General features: G+C 43.8%; 1 protein-coding gene across 3 annotated transcripts in view; it reads left to right on the forward strand.

Annotated features, from left to right (window-relative positions):
- Positions 1–418: 418 nt before the first annotated feature.
- Positions 419–20,974, forward strand: part of fam184ab (family with sequence similarity 184 member Ab) — a 228,215-nt gene continuing 207,659 nt past the window's right edge. For all 3 annotated transcript variants that reach the window (XM_068025446.1, XM_068025447.1, XM_068025448.1), the window contains exon 1: positions 419–885. In XM_068025446.1, coding sequence (XP_067881547.1) covers positions 733–885 — 153 coding nt within the window. In that variant the 5' untranslated portion in view covers positions 419–732. The remainder of the gene's footprint in view (positions 886–20,974) is intronic.

Genomic DNA, 20,974 nt, shown 5'->3' on the forward strand with positions numbered 1-20,974 from the left:
ATAAAGGAGGAAACGGAGAGAGAGGGGGATGGTTAAATCTTATTTTACACCCACAACTCTAGCTGCGCGTTCACTGGCTCTGGAGAGGGAGCACAGGGCGTCTGTCATATGCTTGAGGCCTTCTGCCAGAAATGGAGACCATCAGTGTAGTTGCTGCATCCTGGCTGCTCACAATAACATTAGCATTTAATTATTGGCTATTTTTTTTTGTGCATTTGTGGTACCCTATGAATCTGCTTTAATATTTTTTGCTTTGTCTGAAGATGGAGGTCAAATCAATGCACCAACTCCCTCCCCCCCCGGACTCTGCTCTCGCGGGGCGAGGCGGGCGCTGGGCTGGAACCGGAAGTGACGAGATGTAAACTGTCGGTGCGCTCCATGGTAACGGCGCGAGTGTGTTGCGTGGGGGGGGGGGGGAGCGAGAGAGACATCAACAACAACAACAGCGGCGAGGAGACGGTCAGAGACCGGCCCTGGCAAGCTCAGGGCACCAATGGCGATGTGCAGCCTCTGCCGGCTGTAGACCATGGCGAGCCGCGAGTTGATGCCCTTCTCGGGAGCTCCGGCTCCGAGTCAGCAGCTGAACCGGGCCGCTGGGCTCCCGCTGCCCGGCTAGTTTCTGGTGTCTTTGGCCAGTGAGGAGGAGGCGGCTACGGGCCGCTGGTTGTGTTTCCAGTGTCGGCGCCGATTCATTCCTGTCTCCTGGTCAGTTAGCTCGGTGCGAAGCGGAAGATGGCGACTGGCGTCAGCTGGCAGCAGCAACAACATTACAGCGGCACCGCCGGTAAACTGGGCTCCACACCTGGGGCTGCTCACCTCGGAGCTGCCGAGTATAACCAGGAGCTGCACCTGAAGATGAGCAAGAAGATAGCGCAGCTGACCAAGGTGACTGGGAGGGGACGGGTTGAGGTGAAGCTTTACTAACCCAGACATCCCCAATGTCTTTCACTCAGCCAGCTCCTGGGTTATTGGTTGCATTTCAGCAACACAGCCTGGTCCCACACAGTTGCATAGCTTCATGCATTGATGTGATTTCTAAACCTCGCCGTGGTCTCCCTTAAAAGTGTTTTTAAATGACTACCTTTTTGTTCTAATCTGACAAATAGCCCACTTCTTACTAGCAAAGCGCCTTGTGTATTGCACTGTTTTTTATTTGGAGGAAAGGGGACAGAATACTGTAGTTTTGGACACCTCAATGAGTAATAATCGCCTATTTATGTTATTGGTGAAATTAACTTTTGACAGGTTTCATGGACGTTGTTTTGTGATCAGTAGAATAAAATGGAAAACTGGTTAATTTCTGTTTTAGATTGGATTTCAGTGGAATAACTTCCAAAAGTAATTGTTTACTCGTGTGGTGATTCGTCTATACTAGCTCCAAAGTACCTTCTGAATTTAAACTAATCCAATTCAAATCTAATCTATTCACATTAAACACAATTCATAAAATTATAGAATGGTTATGGCACAGGAGGCCATTTGACTGGTCATATCTGTGCTGGCTGTCTACAAGAGCAACTTACCTAGTCCCATGCCCCCATCTTTCCCCTTTTTTCTTTAAATAATTACTGAGTTCTCTTTTGAAGGCCTGGATTGAATCTGCCTCCACTACACTCTCTGCATTCCAGATCCTAACCACTCGCTATGTAAAAAAGGATTTTCCTCATGTTGCCATTGTTTCTTTTGCCAATCAGCTTAACTTGGTGTCTTCTGGTTCTGGATCCTTCCACCAACAGGAACAGTTTCTCCCTATCTACTCTGTCCAGACCCCTCATGATTTTTGAACACTTCTATCAAATCTCCTCTTGAGCTTCTGCTCTCCAAGGAGAACAGATCCAGCTTCTCCAACCTGTCCACATAACTGAAGTTCCTCATCCCTGGAACCATTCTCATGAATCTCTTCTGCACTATCTCTAATGCCTTAATATCATTCCTAAAGTGTGGTGCCCAGAACTGGACGCAATACTCCAGTTGAGTTGAGCCATTGTTTTATACAGGTTCATCATAACTTCTTTGTTCTTTTACTCTGCTCCCATTTAGGAAGTCCAGAATCCCATATGCTTTATTAACCACGTTCTCAACCTGCCCTGCAATTGACAACATTCATATTGCTTTAAGTGTTGGATGCCTGTTTTGACTGTATTTTTTAATATATACTTATCTAAATCTATAAATGCATAGATAGGTGAGCTGAATAATGCCTGAAACTGCCTTATTACATCAATTGTACTTTAAATTTTAACTAAATTTTAATATAGATGTCAAAAAATCTATAAAATTTGGATTTGAATTGATCTTTTACTGCAGGTTAATCTGTACAGTGAGTAGCTGTAGTGTATAGTTATAATATTGTTTACAACTGTAACAAAATTAAGATGCATCGATTGCTTGTGTGGTTCATTGATCTTTTGCTATCAGTGATACACAGCAGAAATTTGAAACCTTTATAATAAAGTGGTGTATCTGTAATTTTGTCATAAATTACTCTGAAGAAATCTAAGTCTGAACTGCTAGGCTGATCTAAGAGCTTTTATCTGCATATGACAGAACTGTGACGCTATCACAGGATTGAAATATCTTATTTTTCTGAGAGAATACGGTGTGAAAAAATTTCAGATTTAATTTTTAAATCATTTTAATTGAAACCTGTGCAGAATGTGCAATATCTGAAATGGACAGATCAGCTTTAAAATTGATTTTTGGGCTCATCTAATGCTTTACACGAGGCAACGTTAGAATATTCCAAGTGTTTTTATAACATATGTTTTATGGAAATAAAATCATTGAGCAAACTGAAAATTGCTGAAGTAGGATATGCTAATTAGATTTTAATGGATATTCTTGACTGCTTTAAGCTACTGCTTTATAAGCTCCAGGAGAGGAAATAACCATTCTGTCATTTTAGATAGGGTCATGTTGTCATTAAGTAGATGGAGACCTGCCGTTTGGTTCATCAAAAGCAGATGTTTAGTCTGCAAACTGAGAGTTTATCTCTCTTTCAGAGTGACAGAAGCCACCTTGATGTGTTCATTTTTTTTTTAAAAAGGAAAACGTAGAATAAACTCAAGCAAGCTTGCAACCAATTTTAAGATCTGAAGGAGTTGAGAGATTTGAAGCTGGCAATAAAGTAATTTCAAAAACTATCACCATATCTTTTTATCTTTATTTTCCATCCTTAATCTGCCCATTTGTACTTTGCAGTATTTTATGTATTTATTTTCTGCACAAGAAAACTTAGCCTTTTTATGTCTAGTTTTTCCAAATCGGATATTGCTAAGGCATGGTAGTGCCATTCTTCTATTTTTTTGCCATTGTATTATTTGAACTCTTGTTTCATTCCATCACTCCAAACAAGATCTTTGATATTTACTTTGCATAAAGCAGTTCTACTATGGTGTCTTAGGGTGGTGATTTAATTTTAAATCTTGTATTTTGGTCATCTAAAAAAGTGAATGGTGAACTTTTTTTAATACATTCGCGGGATGTGGCGTTGCTGTCAAGTCTAGCATTTATTGTCTATCCTTAACTGCCCTTGGGAAGGTGGCGGTAAGCTGCCTTCTTAAAGTGCAGACGTCCTAGTAATATAGGTACATCTACAGTGCTGTTATCTGGGGAGTTCCAGCATTTTGACACGGTAACCATAAAGGAGCAGGGTTCTCTGAACGGACAGGGGGCATTCTGAAGGGGGAGGGTGAAAAGCCAGAGGTTGTGGTACACATCGGTACCAATGACATAGGCAGGAAGAGTAACAAGGTCTGCAGGGGGAGTTTAGGGAGTTAGGTAGAAAGTTAAAAGGCAGGACCTCTAGGGTTGTAATCTTGGGATTACTCCCTATTTCTAGCCTCACTGGCATGTGGCACAGGAAGATAGTGCAGCTAAACACATGGCTGAACAGCTGGTGTAGAAGGGAGGGTTTCAGATATCTGGACCATTGGGATCTCTTCAGGGACAGATGGGACCTGTACAAGTAGGACAGGTTGCATCTAAACTGGAAGGGCACAAATATCCTGGCTGCGAGGTTTACTAGCATCACTCGGGAGGGTTTAAACTAGTGTGGCAGAGGTGTGGGAACCAGAGCAGTAGGACAGCAAGTGAAATAAATGAGGGGGAAGTAGTAAATAAGGCTAGTAAGACTAAGAGGAAGAGCAGGCAGGGAGATGTTGCGGAGCACAGCGGGACTGGTGGTCTGAAGTGCATTTGTTTCAGTGCGAGAAGTATAACGGGTAAGGCAGATGAACTTAGAGCTTGGATTAGTACTTGGAACTATGATGTTGTTGCTATTACAGAGACTTGGTTGAGGGAAGGACAGGATTGGCAGCTAAATGTTCCAGGATTTAGAAATTTCAGGTGGGATAGAGGGGGATGTAAAAGGGGTTGGGGAGTTGCATTACTTGTTAAGGAGGATATCACAGCTGTACTGCGGGAGGACACCTCAGAGGGGTCGTGCAGCGAGGCAATATGGAATAGGAAGGGTGCTGTCACCAGGTTGGGGGTTTTCTACAGGCCTCCCAACAGCCAGCGGGAGGTAGAGGAGCAGATATGTAGACAGATTTTGGAAAGATATAAAGGTAACAGGGTTGTAGTGGTGGGTGATTTTAAATTCCCCTATATTGACTGGGACTCACTTAATGCTAGGGGCTGAGATGGGGCAGAATTTGTAAGGAGCATCCATGAGGGCTTCTTGAAACAATATGTAGATAGTCCAACTAGGGATGGGGCTGTACTGGACCTGGTATTGGGGAATGAGCCCGGCAGGTGGTCGAAGTTTCAGTAGGGGAGCATTTCAGGAACAGTGACCATAATTCCATAAATTTTAAGGTACTTGTGGATAAAGATAAGAGTAGTCCTCGGGTGAAGGTGCTAAATTGGGGGAAGGCTAATTATAACAATATTAGGCAGGAACTGAAGAATTCAGATTGGGGGCGGCTGTTTGAGGGTAAATCAACATCTGACATGTGGGAGTCTTTCAAATGTCAGTTGATTAGAATCCAGGACCAGCACGTTCCTGTGAGGAAGGAGGATAAGTTTGGCAAGTTTCGGGAACCTTGGATAACGCGGGATATTGTGAGCCTGGTCAAAAAGAAAAAGGAAGCATTCGTAAGGGCTGGAAGGCGAGGAACAGATGAATCCCTTGAGGAATATAAAGACAATAGAAAGGAACTTAAGCAAGGAGTCAGGAGGGCTAAAAGGGATCATGAAAAGTCATTGGCAAACAGGATTAAGGAAAATCCCAAGGCTTTTTATATGTATATGAAGAGCAAGAAGGAAACTAGGGAAAGGGTTGGCCTGCTCAAGGACAGAGAAGGGAATATATGTGTGGAGCCAGAGGAAATGGACGAGGTACCAAATGAGTACTTTGCATCAGTATTCACCAAAGAGAAGGACTTGGTGGATGATGAGCCTAGGGAAGGGAGTGTAGATAGTCTCAGTCATCTCATTATCAAAAAGGAGGAGATGTTGGGTGTCTTGCAAAGCATTAAGATAGATAAGTCCCAAGGGCCTGATGGGATCTACCCCACAATACTGAGGGAGGTAAGGGAAGAAATTGCTGGGGCCCTGACAGAAATTTTTGCATCCTCATTGGCTACAGGTGAGGTCCCAGAGGACTGGAGAATAGCCAATGTTGTTCCTTTGTTTAAGAAGGGTAGCAAGGATAATCCAGGAAATTATAAGCTGGTGAGCTTTACGTCATTGGTAGGGAAATTATTAGAGAGGATTCTTCGGGACAGGATTTACTCCCGTTTGGAAACAAATGAACTTATTAGCGAGAGGCAGCATGGTTTTGTGAAGGGGAGGTTGTGTCTCACTAATTTGATTGAGTTTTTTGAGGAAGTGACAAAGATGATTGATGAAGGAAGGGCAGTGGATGTTATCCATATGGACTTCAGTAAAGCCTTTGACAAGGTCCCTCATGGCAGTCTGGTACAAAAGGTGAAGTCACACGGGTTCAGAGGTGAGCTGGCAAGATGGATACAGAACAGGCGCAGTCATAGAAGGCAGAGGGTATCAGTGGAAGGGTGCTTTTCTGAATGGAGGGATGTGACTAGTGGTGTTCCGCAAGGATCAGTGCTGGGAACTTTGCTGTTTGTAGTATATATAAATGATTTGGAGGAAAATGTAGCTGGTCTGATTAGTAAGTTTGCGGACGGCACAAAGATTGGTGGAGTTGCGGATAGTGATGAGGATTGTCAGGATACAGCAGGATATAGATTGGTTGGAGACTTGGGCGGAGAAATGGCAGATGGAGCTTAATCCGGACAAATGTGAGGTAATGCATATTGGAAGATCTAATGCAGGTGGGAAGTATACAGTAAATGGCAGAACCCTTAGGAGTATTGACAGGCAGAGAGATCTGGGCGTACAGGTCCACAGGTCACTGAAAGTGGCAATGCAGGTGGATAAGGTAGTCAAGAAGGCATACGGCATGCTTGCCTTTATCGGTCGGGGCATAGAGTATAAAAATTGGCAGGTCATGCTGCAGCTTTAGAGAACTTTAGTTAGGCCACGCTTAGAATATTGCATGCAATTCTGGTCGCACACTACCAGAAGGATGTGGAGGCTTTGGCAAGGGTACAGAAGAGGTTTACCAGGATGTTGCCTGATCTGGAGGGCATTAGCTATGAGGAGAGGTTGGATAAACTCCGATTGTTTTCACTGGAACGACGGAGGTGGAGGGGTGACATGATGGAGGTTTACAAAGTTATGAGTGGCATAGAAAGAGTGGATAGTCAGATGCTTTTTCCCAGGGTGGAAGAGTCAGTTACTCGGGGACATAGGTTTAAGGTGCGAGGGGCAAAGTTTAGAGGGGATGTGTGAGGCAAGTTCTTTACAATGAGGGTGGTGAGTGCATGGAACTTGCTGCCGGGGGAGATGGTGGAAGCAGGTACGATATTGATGTTTCCGAGGCATCTTGACAAATACATGAATAGGATGGGAATAGAGGGATACGGTCCCCGGAAGTGCGGAAGGTTTTAGTTTAGGCAGGCATCGAGATCAGCGCAGGCTTGGAGGGCCGAATGGCCTGTTCCTGTGCTGTACTGTTCTTTTATCTTTTCTAGTCATGGTGTGTGACTTGAGGGGTACTTGGAGATGGCTGTGTTCTCATGCACTTGTTGCCCTTGCCTAGGTGGTAGAGGTCGCGGGTTTGGAAGTTGGCGTCAAAGAAACCTTGGTGTGTTTCTGCAGTGCATCTTGTTGATGCATACTGCATTTGTGGTGTGCTGGTGGTGGATGGGGTGCCAATCAGTTGCCAATGAACTGCACTTACATCTTCTGCATAGCACGTTTGATGACCTTTTTGGTGCATATGCTGCACACACATAATAGATATAGCTGGCATTTGTCATTACTGTGCTGATTCTCTAAGAACTAAGAGTGCAACAAATTTGTAACAATGTCAAAGGATAGCACAGAGGCTGTAGGCTTTTTGCATAGTTTCAGCGTGTGCGCGGCTGCATGTGCAGCTGTTTTGCAAATGGAAGGGCTCTTTTTGTGTATGTGGGCTTGAAATATTTCAAAAATATATGCAGCCCACTCACTAATTCTGATATTTATCCAGCCTCCAGCTCCAATTGATTGGACATATCTCCCTCAGAAATTATTTTGCAAACTGCTGTATAACCTGTTTTGTCCTATAGCCTTTAAGCATAAATCTTTATTTTTATTTGTGCCTTATTCAATCTGCCAACTTAATAATTCTGAATCTAACAGTTGAAGAGCTAAACTGTTCATTCATCATTGAAAATAATGGAATTTCCCAGAGATAAATTGGACAAAATGAGAATGTACTGGTAGCAGGGAGTAATGCTGTCATTTTTACTAGAGATGTGAATTTTCCTTAAGGCAATATGTCAAATGTAATAGAAATACAAGTAAATATGGTTTGTGCAATGCAATACTGTAGCTATATGATCTGTCACCCAAATATTTGGGTGAAGCGGATTGACCTATTTTGTTACTGCATCAGTATTAAATGTCAGCCATTTTCTTCAGTTCAACATATAGTTATTTTATAGAGGTCACTCTTCTGTTGCTGCATAAAGTTTGTTTTCTCACATATAAATATAAATCTCACAAAATGAAATGTTCTACCCTTTGTGAAAGCAGGAATGGTTTGCCTTGGATCATAATTTTATATAAATGCATTTTGACTGAGAATTACTATACTTTATTAATTGCTTTACAATTCCCTCAGATTAAATATCAGTCAATATTCCTGCAAAGAAAGCTATCATTTAACAAGGTATTTCATCTCTAAATGTAACAACTACTTTAAGGTAACATTGTTGCTTGAAAATAGTGGTTAGTCACAACATTTATTTTTTATTTATTTTGTGATACAGCACTGAAACAGGCCCTACGGCCCACTGAGTATGTGCCGACCATCAACCATCCATTTATACTAATCATTGATCCCATATTCCTACCACATCCCCTCAATTCCCCTACCACCTACCTACACTAGGGGAAATTTACAATGGCCAATTTTCCTATCAACCTGCAAGTCTTTGGCTGTGGGAGGAAACCGGAGCACCCGGCGAAAACCCACGCGGTCACAGGGAGTACTTGCAAACTCCACACAGTACCCAGAATCAAACCCGGGTCGGTGGAGCTGTGAGGCTGTGGTGTTAGCCACTGTGCCGCATTATATTTGCTTTTTATATAATTAGTGTAAACTTAATCTAATGGAGCAGCAGTGATGGAGATCAGGAAGGATATTGTGATGATGTTTTGTTCTACAGCAAAATGCCAGTGCATATAACAATGCATTTTCCATCAAATATTTGCAAACATCAAAACGTTTAATGCTTTTTAATCAGCTTTTTGTCATGGAAAATGTGAAATTATCCATTTTGGCAGGAATAATAAAAAAGAAGCATGTTATCTCATTGCTGGGAGATTGCAGTGCTCTGAAATGCAGAGGGATCTGGGTGTCCTAGTGCATGAATGACACAAGGTTACTCTGCAGGTACAGCAAGTAATTAGGAAAGCTAATAAAATGTTATCGTTTATTGCAATGGGAACTGAATACAAAAGTAGGGAGGTGGAGTACTGATTCATCAGCTGAGGGAGGGCAGTAGGTGGTAATCAGCAGGAGGTTGCCTTGCCCGTGTTTGACCTGATGCCATGAGACTTCATGGGGTCCAGAGTCGATGTTGAGGACTCCCAGGCCAACACTCTCCCTACTGTATACCACTTTGTCACCATCTCCAGTGGGTCTGTCTGGCCTGTCAGACAGGACATAGCCGGGGATGGTGATTGGCAGTGTCTGTGACATTGTAAGGTATGATTCTGTAAGTGTGACTATGTCAGGCTGTTGCTTGACTAGTCTGTGGGACAGCTCTCCCAACTTTGGCATAAGCCCCCAGATGATAGTAAGGAGGAGTTTCCAGGGTTGACAGAGCTGGTTTTGCCGTTGTTGTTTCCAGTGCCTGGGTCGATGCCGGGTGGCCCATCGGTTTCATTCTTTTTTTTATTGACTTCTTTCCCCTTTCTCCAAGTATCACATTCTCTCTTTCCCCTCCTCTTCCCTGCCCACTTATTTCTTCCCCAGTCCATTTATTCCCCCCGTCCTCTACTTTGCTTGGCATGATTACTGCACTCGCTGCTGTGTCGAGTGCCATAGGAGATTGACTAGTGCTTGAATGCAATTTTGGCAAGTGTCAACCATACATTTTAATTATTTTTTCTTTACATATAAATCTGGTGAGCATCTACTTATGACAGCATATTAAAGCTGATTAAAATGAAGAAATAGCAACAAATTGAAACTGCCTCAGTCGATTCTGAATCTGTCTGTTTTAATTAATACCAAATTGAGCTTGTGTTATAACTGACTCACAGGAAGAGAAACATCTAATGTGGTTTGCAGTGCTGAAAATCCATGAGAGAAATTCAATCGACCCAGCTTTTTTTTCCCTGTCTGTCATTTTTCTGTTCAGTTTGCAATGAAGGGCTTCTAGAACACTGCATAGTTGCCTAGGATGAGTACCATATACTGCCTAATATCTTGCTTTTTTGTATCTCTTTTCCTACGGTACATGCATTGACATAGGAAATAAATTTCCTGTATGTTCTTTGCGTAAACAGTTCCTTAAACAAGAGCCAATGAACCATTTGTGAACACAGGGAAACACAGCATATCAGGCAAACAGCACAGAAATATTCAGCAATTTAAAATCTAAGTTATCCAATTAGAGTGAACCTTGAGTACTTTGCATCAGTATTCACCAAGGAGAAGGACTTGGTGGATGATGAGCCTAGGGAAGGGAGTGTAGATAGTCTCAGTCATCTCATTATCAAAAAGGAGGAGGTGTTGTGTGTCTTGCAAAGCATTAAGGTAGATAAGTCCCAAGAGCCTGATGGGATCTACCCTAGAATACTGAAGGAGGCAAGGGAAGAAATTGCTGGGGCCTTGACAGAAATCTTTGCATCCTCATTGGTTACAGGTGAGGTCCCAGAGGACTGGAGAATATCCAATGTTGTTCCTTTGTTTAAGAAGGGTGGCAAGGATAATCCAGGAAATTATAGGCCGGTGAGCCTTATGTCAGTGGTAGGGAAACTATTAGAGAGGATTCTTCGGGACAGGATTTACTCCCATTTGGAAACAAATGGGCTTATTAGCGAGAGGCAGCATGGTTTTGTGAAGGGGAGGTCATGTCTTACTAATTTGATTGAGTTTTTTGAGGAAGAGACAAAGATGATTGATGAAGGAAGGGCAGTGGATGTTATCTATATGGACTTCAGTAAAGCCTTTGACAAGGTCCCTCGTGGCAGACTGATCCAAAAGGTAAAGTCACATGGGATCAGAGGGGAGCTGGCAAGATGGATACGGAACTGGCTCGGTCATAGAAGACCGAGGGTATCAGTGGAAGGGTGCTTTTCTGAATGGAGGGATGTGACTAGTGGTGTTCCTCAGGGATCAGTGCTGGGACCTTTGCTGTTTGTAGTATATATAAATGATTTGGAGGAAAATGTAGCTGGTCTGATTCGCAAGTTTGCTGACGACATAAAGGTTGGTGGAGTTGCGGACAGTGATGAGGATTTTCAGAGGATATAGCAGGATATAGATTGGTTGGAGACTTTGGGCGGAGAAATGGCAGATTGAGTTTAATTCGGACAAATGTGAGGTAATGCATATTGGAAGGTCTAATGCAGGTGGGAAATATACAGTAAATGGCAGAACCCTTAGGAGTATTGACAGGCAGAGAGATCTGGGCGTACAGGTCCACAGGCCACTGAAAGTGGCAACGCAGGTGGATAAGGTAGTCAAGAAGGCATACGGTATGCCTTCATCGGTCGGGGCATGGAGTATAAAAATTGGCAAGTCATGCTACAGCTGTACAGAACTTTAGTTAGACCACACTTAGAATATTGCGTGCAATTCTGGTCGCCACTCTACCAGAAGGACGTGGAGGCTTTGGAGAGGGTACAGAAGAGGTTTACCTGGATGTTGCCTGGTCTGGAGGGCATTAGCTATGAGGAGAGGTTGGATAAACTCGGATTGTTTTCACTGGAACGACGGAGGAGGAGCGACATGATAGAGGTTTACAAAGTTATAAGCGGCATGGACAGAGTGGATAGTCAGAAGCTTTTTCCCAGGGTGGAAGAGTCAGTTACTAGGGGACATAGGTTTAAGGTGAGAGGGGCAAAGTTTAGAGGGGATGTGCGAGGCAAGTTCTTTCCACAGAGGGTGGTGAGTGCATGGAACTTGTTGCCGGGGGAGGTGGTGGAAGCAGGTACCATAGAGACGTTTCAGAGGCATCTTGACAAATACATGAATAGGATGGGAATAGAGGGATACGGACCCAGAAGTGCAAAAGGTTTTAGTTTAGGCAGGCATCAAGATCGGCGCAGGCTTGGAGGGCCGAATGGCCTGTTCCTGTGCTGTACTGTTCTTTGTACTTAATCATAGTTTGCACCTTCATGGGTAAAACATGAGCTTCTTGACCAATTGGATGACCTAGCTTGATCATCTGAAACTGTATTGTTCCTCTTTCTCGGTATCCAAATCCTTCCACTATTTGAGGATTGTCTTTTCAATGACGTACTATCATGTCTGCTCCCCTTCTGCTGTTCTCCCATCTTCACCTTTAACACTAAATGTGAGAAGCTTATGGATTTATTTTGTCTCAGCTCGACTCCTGTCCGTCCAAAAAAGCCAGCAAATTTCCTGCAATAATTTACTTCTCTTGAACCTACTTAGTCAACTTGGGCATGGTCCAGGCTCCATCCTTGATTCCTTTTATCCTATTTTCAATGCTGCTGCTTGTTGACAATTTGTGGGCATGGGACTGGATTTTGCATGTGGACTGATGGCACCCTACTCTAACTCTCTTTGACCCTGAGCTGAGCTAAAAACTGTTTGTTGGTAGTCATTAAGACCCCTATTTCCACTATCCATGCTTTTATTATCTTCAGGCTCGATTACTCCCAACATCTTTGCATACCTTGCTGAACTGCAACTTGTCCAAAACTCTGCTGCTCGCATCCTGTTGTGCACTCGCACTTCAGTGGTTGTGAATGATTTGTAGAGATCAATGACAGGGGTCTTTGACCTGAAGGAGAAAGAGGTGGCCTTGTTACCAAAGAAAATGGGGGTGAAATTAGGCTTGGCAGTGCCTATTTTTAGGGTGCTGTGAAGCCCCTTGAGTTTCCAAAATGGCGTTCATGACACATACGTGCACTTCTGGCGCAAAGTATACCATATTGTTAAAGGGGTTAGTGTGTGTGCACCTAAGGTCCACCAGAGGCTTGCAGAACAGGTAGATCATTACATCAATCAGTGTGCATCGTTAATTGACACCAGTGCTGCCATTTTGGAGCTCCATGCTCCAGCTTATGCCCTGTCTTAAACTTGCACAGCTGAACATAATGTCAAGCAGAATGATGGCCCTGCACCACCACCACCTGCCACTAGTGCTATTTCAAAGGATCATCAACTGCTTACAGGTTAATTTCTCGTTTATTTCTTCTGGCTGCTGCTGCAATTTAAAACATTTTGAGTGCTTTCTGCAGTTGTTTAATGTTTCAGTGGTCTAGGACGTGGTGTGGCAGGTGATGAAGGAGTTTTTACTGACTTCAAGGCGTCTGCACAGATCTAGACATGGATGCACTAATAGACCTTCGTCTTGGAATTGAGCATTGGGAGAATGAAGAGGGGGCATATGGAGCAGGACAACTGCAAGAACAGGGAGAGCAGGAGGGCTCTCAGCAAGTGGTAATGATGTAGAACTTGCTGCCTGCAAGGGTGGTGGAAGTGGAGAAGATCAGTGATTTCAAAAGGAAACTGGATGGACATTTGAGGGTAATAAACTTGCCTGGCTATGGAGATAAAGCGGGAGAATGGGACTGACTGGATTGCTCTGCAGAGAACTGGCATGGAATCGATGGGTCGAATGGCCTCCTTCTGCAACATAATGACTCAAATGTATATGTGAACTTCTGGACTGATTTTAATCACCTATAGGAGTCGGCGACAAATTTTTCAGATTTTCTTTCTCTAATTAGCCTGGGTTTTTAGTCTGTTTTTCACCTCTGCCAGGTAATTTCACGGCTCCAGGTCAATTAGCTGTGGCTGTATTGTGATACACTAGGCTTTAAATTTACATGGGACAGGTTAAATGTTTTTAGAGGGTCTTTTCCTGCATGTCATTTTCACATGTCTGTATGCCAGAAAACGCCTTGTTTTTTAAAGGCAGACATAATCTGAAGTACAGCATGTCTGACAATGCAGCATTACCAAATGAATTACTTCACATTTCTCTGCATTGAACTTCAACTGCCACCTGTCTGCCCATTCCACCAACTTGTCTATGTCCTTTTGAAATTCTACAGTATCCTCCTCACAGTTCACAATGCTTCCAAGTTTCGTATCATCTGCAGGCTTTGAAATTATGCCCTGTACACCAAAGTCTAGGTCATTAATATATATCAGGAAAGGCAAGGGTCCCAACACTGAAATAAATACTAAATACTGTGGATGCTGGAAATCTGAAATAAAAACAAGAAATGCTGGAAATACTCAGCAGGTCTGGCAGCGTCTGTGGAGAGAGAAGCAGAGTTAACGTTTCGGGTCAGTGACTCTTCAGAACTGGTCCCTGGGGAACTCCAACACAAACCTTACTCCAGCCCATACATTAACACTACTCTTTGTTTCCTGTCACTCAGTCAATTTTGCCTTGTTGCCCTGTAACTACATCTCCATAATTGCAATTAAATCATACCCATTTACTTGCATTTGTGTCTTAAAATCATTCACCTTGTTGCAAATGCTGCCTACATTCAGACAGTGTGTCGCAATACTTTTTTTCTCGGATTAAAAACTGTGTGCCTTTAAGACTCGGTTTGGAAACAGTGTGCCTTTAAGACTGAGTATAGGGTGCCAGCTACATCTGTCCCTATTCCACAGCAAGAGAGAGGTGTCACATGGTATAATGTTTCGATTTGACTGTGTGTAAAACTGGCTGAAACCCGTGAAGCGTGCTACTGAAGAGAAAACTTGTCTATTTCTCTCAGCAAAAATTCTTCAAGAAGCTACATGCTGAGTTAATTGCCTAAGGAGGAAAAAACCCTTTGAAGAGACCGTTTGGATTACTGAAGTAAAGTTTCCACTGAGAGACTGCGGTTTTAAAATTCAAGTAGACCTAATGCTGTGCTCATTGTTGAAAGAACTGTTTGATGCCAGCTGCAGCCAAAATGTTTTGAATGCCTATCTACTAAGAGACAATTTCACCAAATCTGCGTGGAGACTTCGAGTGGCATTTGATTATTTTTACATTTGGATACCTCGCCCATCAGGAACCTAACCCAGGAAGGCTTATATGCCAGTTATCTATTTATCCTTAAACAGCTAATTTTTTAAAAAAGGAAACCGGTTATCTGTGATTTTTGAGTGTATGTGTATTAATGGGGGAGTTAGGTTAAAATAAGTTATAAAGTCTTTAGAAATAGGTTTAACTTAATAGTGTTTTAAGATTTAGCTTTTTAATAAATAGTTAATTCGTTGTTGTCTAAAGATAGATACCTTGTTTGGTCTGTTTTATTCTGGGGATTACTTGAGTGTTTAATTTGGCTGTTTTTCGGTTGGGTCGAAAACTTTAATAATATGCTGCGACCTGTGGAGTGATGAGACTGAATTGACAGTGCGTTCTTCCCACCTTGGTTGTAACAAGTGCTCTTAACTTTGTCTTAACATTATTCTTCATTCGGATTCTATTTGATGTTTGCCTTCGTCTCGTCTGCCTTCTAATTTTGCTTACTACTTCTCTACTTCCTGTTACCAGTTTTGCTTCCCTCCGATCTTTGCTCCCTCTTAGGTTCCCTAGTGATAGACCAGAAGCTTGGGAACATTTTAGAAGCCTGCAAAGGATGCCTTTCAACAAAAATGACAGAGGGAGAAATTAGAATATGAGAATAAATTAGCAAGAAATATAAAAACAGACAGTAAGTTTCTACAAATATATAAAAAGGAAGAGTGTTGCTAAAATAAATGTTGGTCTCTCAGAAGATGAGACTGGGAAATTAATAATGGGAAACAAGGAAATAGCAGAGACTTGGAACAAATATTTTGTATCTGTCTTCATGGTAGAAGAAACTGAAAGCATCCCAAGAATAGTAGAAAAATGAAGGGGCAAAATGAAGGGAGGAACTTAAAACAAACATTATCATTGGAGAAAAAATACTCAAAGCTAATGGGACTAAAGGCTGACAAGTCCCTGGGACCTGATGGCTTGCATCCTAAAGTTTTAAAAGAAATAGCTGCAGAGCTAGTGGATGCATTGGTTGTAATCTTCCAAAATTCCTGAGATTCTGTAAAGGTCCCAGTGGATTGGAAAACCGCAAATGTAACACCCCTATTCAAGAAAGAAGGGAGACAGAAAGCAAAAAAACTATAGACCAGTGAGCCTAACATCTGTTATTGGGAAAATGTTGGAATCCATCATTAAGGAAATTGTAGCAGGACATTTAATACAATCAAGTGGAGTCAACATGGTTTTATGAAAGGGAAATCGTGTTTGACAAATTTATTAGAGTTCTTTGAGGAAGTAACAAGCAGGGTGGATAAAGGGGAACCAGTAGATGCAGTGTATATGGATAAAAGGCATTCGATAAGGTGCCACATCAACGCTTACTACACAAGATAAGAGGTCATTGTGTTGGATGTAGTATGTTATCATGGAAAGAGGATTGGCTACCTAACAGGAAACAGATTTGGGATAAATAGGTAATTTTCAAGTTGTTAAAATTGGGGTGCACCGGGATCAGTGCTGGGGCCTCAACTATTTATAATCTATATTAATGACCTGGCTGAAGGGACAGAGTATATTGTAACCAAATTGTGAGGAGGATATAGTCTACAAAGGGAAATAGATAGGTTCAGTTATTGGGCAAAAATTTGGCAGATGGAATATAATGTGAGAAAATGTGAGGTTATCCACTTTGGTAGAAAGAATAGAAAAGCAAAATATTTTAAATTGAGAGAGACTACAGAATGCAGTGGTGTGGAGGGGATCTGGGTGCCCTCGGACATGAGTCACAAAAAGTTAGCATGCAGGTACAGCAGGTAATTAGGAAGGCAAATGGAATGTTGCCCTTTATTGCAAGGGGGTTGGAGTGCAGGGAAGTAGGGAAGACTTGCTACAACTGTACAGGGCGTTGGTGAGACCACACCTAGAGTACTGAGTACAGTATTGTTCTCCTTATTTAAGGAGGGACATACTTGCATTGGAGGCAGTTCAGAGAAGGTTCACTAGGCTGATTCCTGGGATGAAGGGGTTGTCTTATGAGGAAACATTGTGCAGGTTGGGCCTATACTCATTGGAGTTTAGAAGAATGAGAGGTGATCTTATTGAAACATATCAGATTCTGAGAGGGCTTGATTGTGTAGAGGCTGACAGGATGTTTCTTGTTGTGGAGGTATCTAGAAATGGGGGACAGTTTCAAAATTTTAGGCAGAGATGAGGAACTTCTTCTCTCAAGGTTGTTAATCCTTGGAATTCTCTACCCCAAAGAGCAGTGGAGCCTCTGCCATTGAATATATTGAAGGCTGAGTTAGACAGATTTCTGATTTACAAGGGAGTAAAGGATTATGAGGGGTAGGTAGGAAAGTGTAGTTGAGTCCACGCTCAGATCACCCATGGTCTTGTTGATTGGCAGATAATGGGAGGCGGTGGCGTATTGGTATTGTCACTGGACTAGTAACCCAGAGACCCCGGGTATTGTATTCCACAGCAGAAGGTGGAATTTGAATTCAATTAATAAATCTGGAATTAAAAAGCTAGTCTAATGATGGCCATGAAACCATTGTTGATTGTTGTGAAAACCCATCTGGTTCACTAGTGTCCTTTAGGGAAGGAAATCTGCTGTCCTTACCTGGTCTGGCCTACATGTGACTCCAGACCCACAGCAATATGGTTAACTCTTACATGCCCTCTGAAATGGTCTAGCAAGCCCCTCAGTTGTATCTACGAACCGCTCGTCATCGACAACGGCAAAACCAGCCCTGTTGACCCTGCAAAGTCCTCCTTACGAATATCTGGGGGCTTGTGCCAAAGTTGGGAGAGCTGCCCCACAGACTAGTCAAGTAACAGCCTGACATTAGAATGTCCCAGACACTTACCTTCCAGGAGCGGAGCGGAGAGGAATGGAGCGGACCTGTGGGGAGAGCGCTGAGAGCAGAGCCTATAAATCCAACCTGAGGATCGAGGCCCAGTCTCTTACCTTCCAGGAACGGAGCGGACCTGTGGGGAGAACGCAGAGAGCGGAGCCTATAAATCGACCCCGAGGATCGAGGCCCAGTCTCTTACCTTCCGGGAGCAGAGTGGACCTGTGTGAGAGCAGTCAAAGCTCTACCAGTGCGCCGGACCTTTGGGGAAAAAAAAAAAGGCAAACAGTGACGTCAGAGGAGAGCTGCAAGGTGATTGGTTGGTGAGTAGCGGCTGTTAGAATATCGTAAAAAAAAAAGGGGAAAGTTTTTTTTGTTGGGAAAAAATCTCTGGTGATAATGTGAGTACTACTAAAGTTTTTTTTTTAAGGACTTTAGATTGAAGTGGGTAGAACAGGGCCCCGAGTGAAATTAGTATTTTTTAATTAAGGGAGTAACTAATTAACCTAAGGGTAAGTCATGGCAGGAGAGCTCAGCCCCATGATATGCTCCTCCTGTGCTATGTGGGAAATCGGGCGCTTCCAGTGTCCCTGGTGACCAGGTGTGCAGGAAGTGTATCCAGCTGCAGCTACGAGCGACCCGCATTATGGAATTGGAGCTGCGGGTGGATTCACTGTGGAGCATCCGCGATGCTGAGGACGTCATGGATAGCATGGTTAGTGAGGTGGTCACACCGCAGCTAATGGCTGCACAGCAGAAAAGAGATGGGTGACCACCAGACGGAGTAGTAGGCGCAGGCAGGTAGTGCAGGAGTCCCCTGTGGCCATCCCCCTCTCAAACAGATATACTGCTTTGGATACTGTTGGGGAGGGTGGGGATGACCTCCCAAGGAAAGCAGCAACAGCCAAGTTCGTGGCGCCACGGAGGGCTCTGCTGCACAGCAGGGGAGGAAAAGGGGTGGAAGAGCAATAGCGATGGGGGATTCTTTCGTAAGGGGTGCAGATAGCTGTTTCTGTGGCCACAAACGAGACTCCAGGATGGTATGTTGCCTCCCTGGTGCTAGGGTAAAGGATGTCTCGGAGCGGCTGCAGGACATTCTGAAAGGGGAGCCAGAGATCGTGGTCCATATTGGTACTAACGACATAGGTAGGAAGCGAGATGGGGTCCTGCAAAGTGAATGTAGGGAGTTAGGCAGAAGGGTAAAAAGCAGGACCTCTAGGGTTGTAATCTCAGGATTACTCCCTGTGCCACGTGCTAGTGAGGGTAGGAATAGGAGGATTAGGCAAACGAATGTGTGGGTGAAGAGCTGGTGTAGGCGGGAGGGCTTCAGCTACTTGGATCATTGGGATCTCTTCTGGTGCAGAGGTGACCTGTACAAGAAGGACGGGTTGCATCTAAACTGGAGGGGGACCAATATCCTAGTGGGGAGGTTTGCTAGTACTACTCGGGAAGGTTTAAACTAGTCTTGCAGGGGGGTGGGACCCAAAGTAGTAGTCTCTCAGATGAGATAGTTGAGGCAAATGTAGAGGTTAAAGCAAGCAAGTCCAGTAGGCAGGCCGGGCAAGGGCAGGGCAGGGAGTGTGGAAGGTCTGGTAGGCTAAACTGCATTTACTTTAATGCAAGAAGCCTTCCAGCTAAGGCACATGAACTCAGAGCATGGATTGGTACATGGGATTGTGATATTATAGCTATTGCGGAAACGTGGTTGAGGTATGGGCAGGACTGGCAGCTCAATGTTCCAGGGTACCGATCCTTCCGGCGTGAGAGGTGGAGGTAAGAGAGGAGGAGGAGTTGCACTATTGATTGGGGAGGACATCACGGCAGTACTTAGAGAGGATATCCTGGGGGGAATGTCCTGCGAGGCCATATGGGTAGAACTTAGAAATAAGAAAGGGCTAATCACTTTGGGATGAGACGAGAGGCTCCCCAATAGTCAGAGGGAAGTGGGGGAGCATATATGTAGGGAAATCACAGATAGCTGTAGGAATTATAGGGTTGTAAATAGTAGGTGATTTTAACTTCCCTAATATTGACTGGGACTGCCTTCGTGCTAAGGGATCAGATGGGGAAGAGTTTAAGTGTGTCCAGGATAGTTTTCTGAAGCAGTATGTGGATGGCCGTACTAGAGAAGGAGCTCTATGAGGATGGGCAGGTGGTTGATGTGTCAGTGGGGGAGCACTTTGGGACCAGTGACCATAACTCTATTAGCTTCAAGATTGTTATGGAAAAGGGTAGGACTGGTCCTCAAGTTGAAGTCCTAAATTCGGGGAAGGCTAATTTCAATGGCATCAGACAGGAACTCTCAAAAGTTGAATGGGAGAGGCTGTTTACAGGTAAAGGGACATCTGGCAAGTGGGAGACTTTTAAAAGTGAGATGAGAAGATTTCAGGGCCGGCATGTTCCTGTTAGATTGAAGGACAAGGCTGGGAAGTTTAGGGAACCTTGGTTGACAACGAATATTGAGGGTCTGGTCAGGACAAAGAAGGAGGCATATGTCCGGTATCGGCAGCTGGGATCGAGCGAGTCCCTTGATGAGTATAAGGGACGTAGGAGTACACTTAAGAAGGAAATTAGGAGGGCGAAAAGGGGCCATGAGATTTCCCTGGCAGATAAGATAAAGGAGAATCCTAAAAGATTCTGTAAGTATATTAAGAGTAAAAGGGTAGTTAGGGAGAGAGTAGGTTCCCTTAAGGATCAGTGTGGTAATCTATGTGTGGAGCCAAGGGAAATGGGCGAGGTCTGAAATGAATATTTCTCACCTGTATTGACTGGAGAAGGTCATGGAAGCTAGTGAGTTCAAGGGAGGGAACAGCGATATCCTGAAGCATAACAACATTACAGAGGAGGAGGTGTTGGAGGTTTTGAAGCGCATTAAGGTGGATAAATCCCCAGGGCCTGACCAGGTGTATCCTAGGATGCTATGGGAAGCAAGGGAGGAGATTGCTGGGGTCCTGGCAGAGATTTTTGTATCGTCGTTGGCCATGGGTGAGGTACCAGAAGACTGGAGGATAGCTAATGTGCCTTTATTTAAGAAGGGCGCCAGGGAACTACAGGCCGCTTACATCAGTGGTGGGAAAGTTATTGGAAGGGATTCTGAGAGACAGGATTTACATGCATCTGGAAAGGCATGGTCTGATTAGGGATAGTCAGCGTGGCTTTGTGTGTGGGAAATCATGTCTCACGAATTTGAGTTTTACGAGGAGGCGACCAAGAGGATTGACGAGGGCAGGGTGATGGACATTGTCCACATAAACTTTAGCAAGGCCTGTGACAAGGTCCCGCACGGTAGGCTGGTCCAGAAGGTTTGAACACATGGGATCCAGGGTGAGCTAGCAAATTTGTTACAAAATTGGCTTGGTGATGGGAGAG

This window comes from Heterodontus francisci, chromosome 3, assembly GCF_036365525.1.
Source record: "Heterodontus francisci isolate sHetFra1 chromosome 3, sHetFra1.hap1, whole genome shotgun sequence".
Classification (NCBI taxonomy): Eukaryota; Metazoa; Chordata; class Chondrichthyes; order Heterodontiformes; family Heterodontidae; genus Heterodontus; species Heterodontus francisci.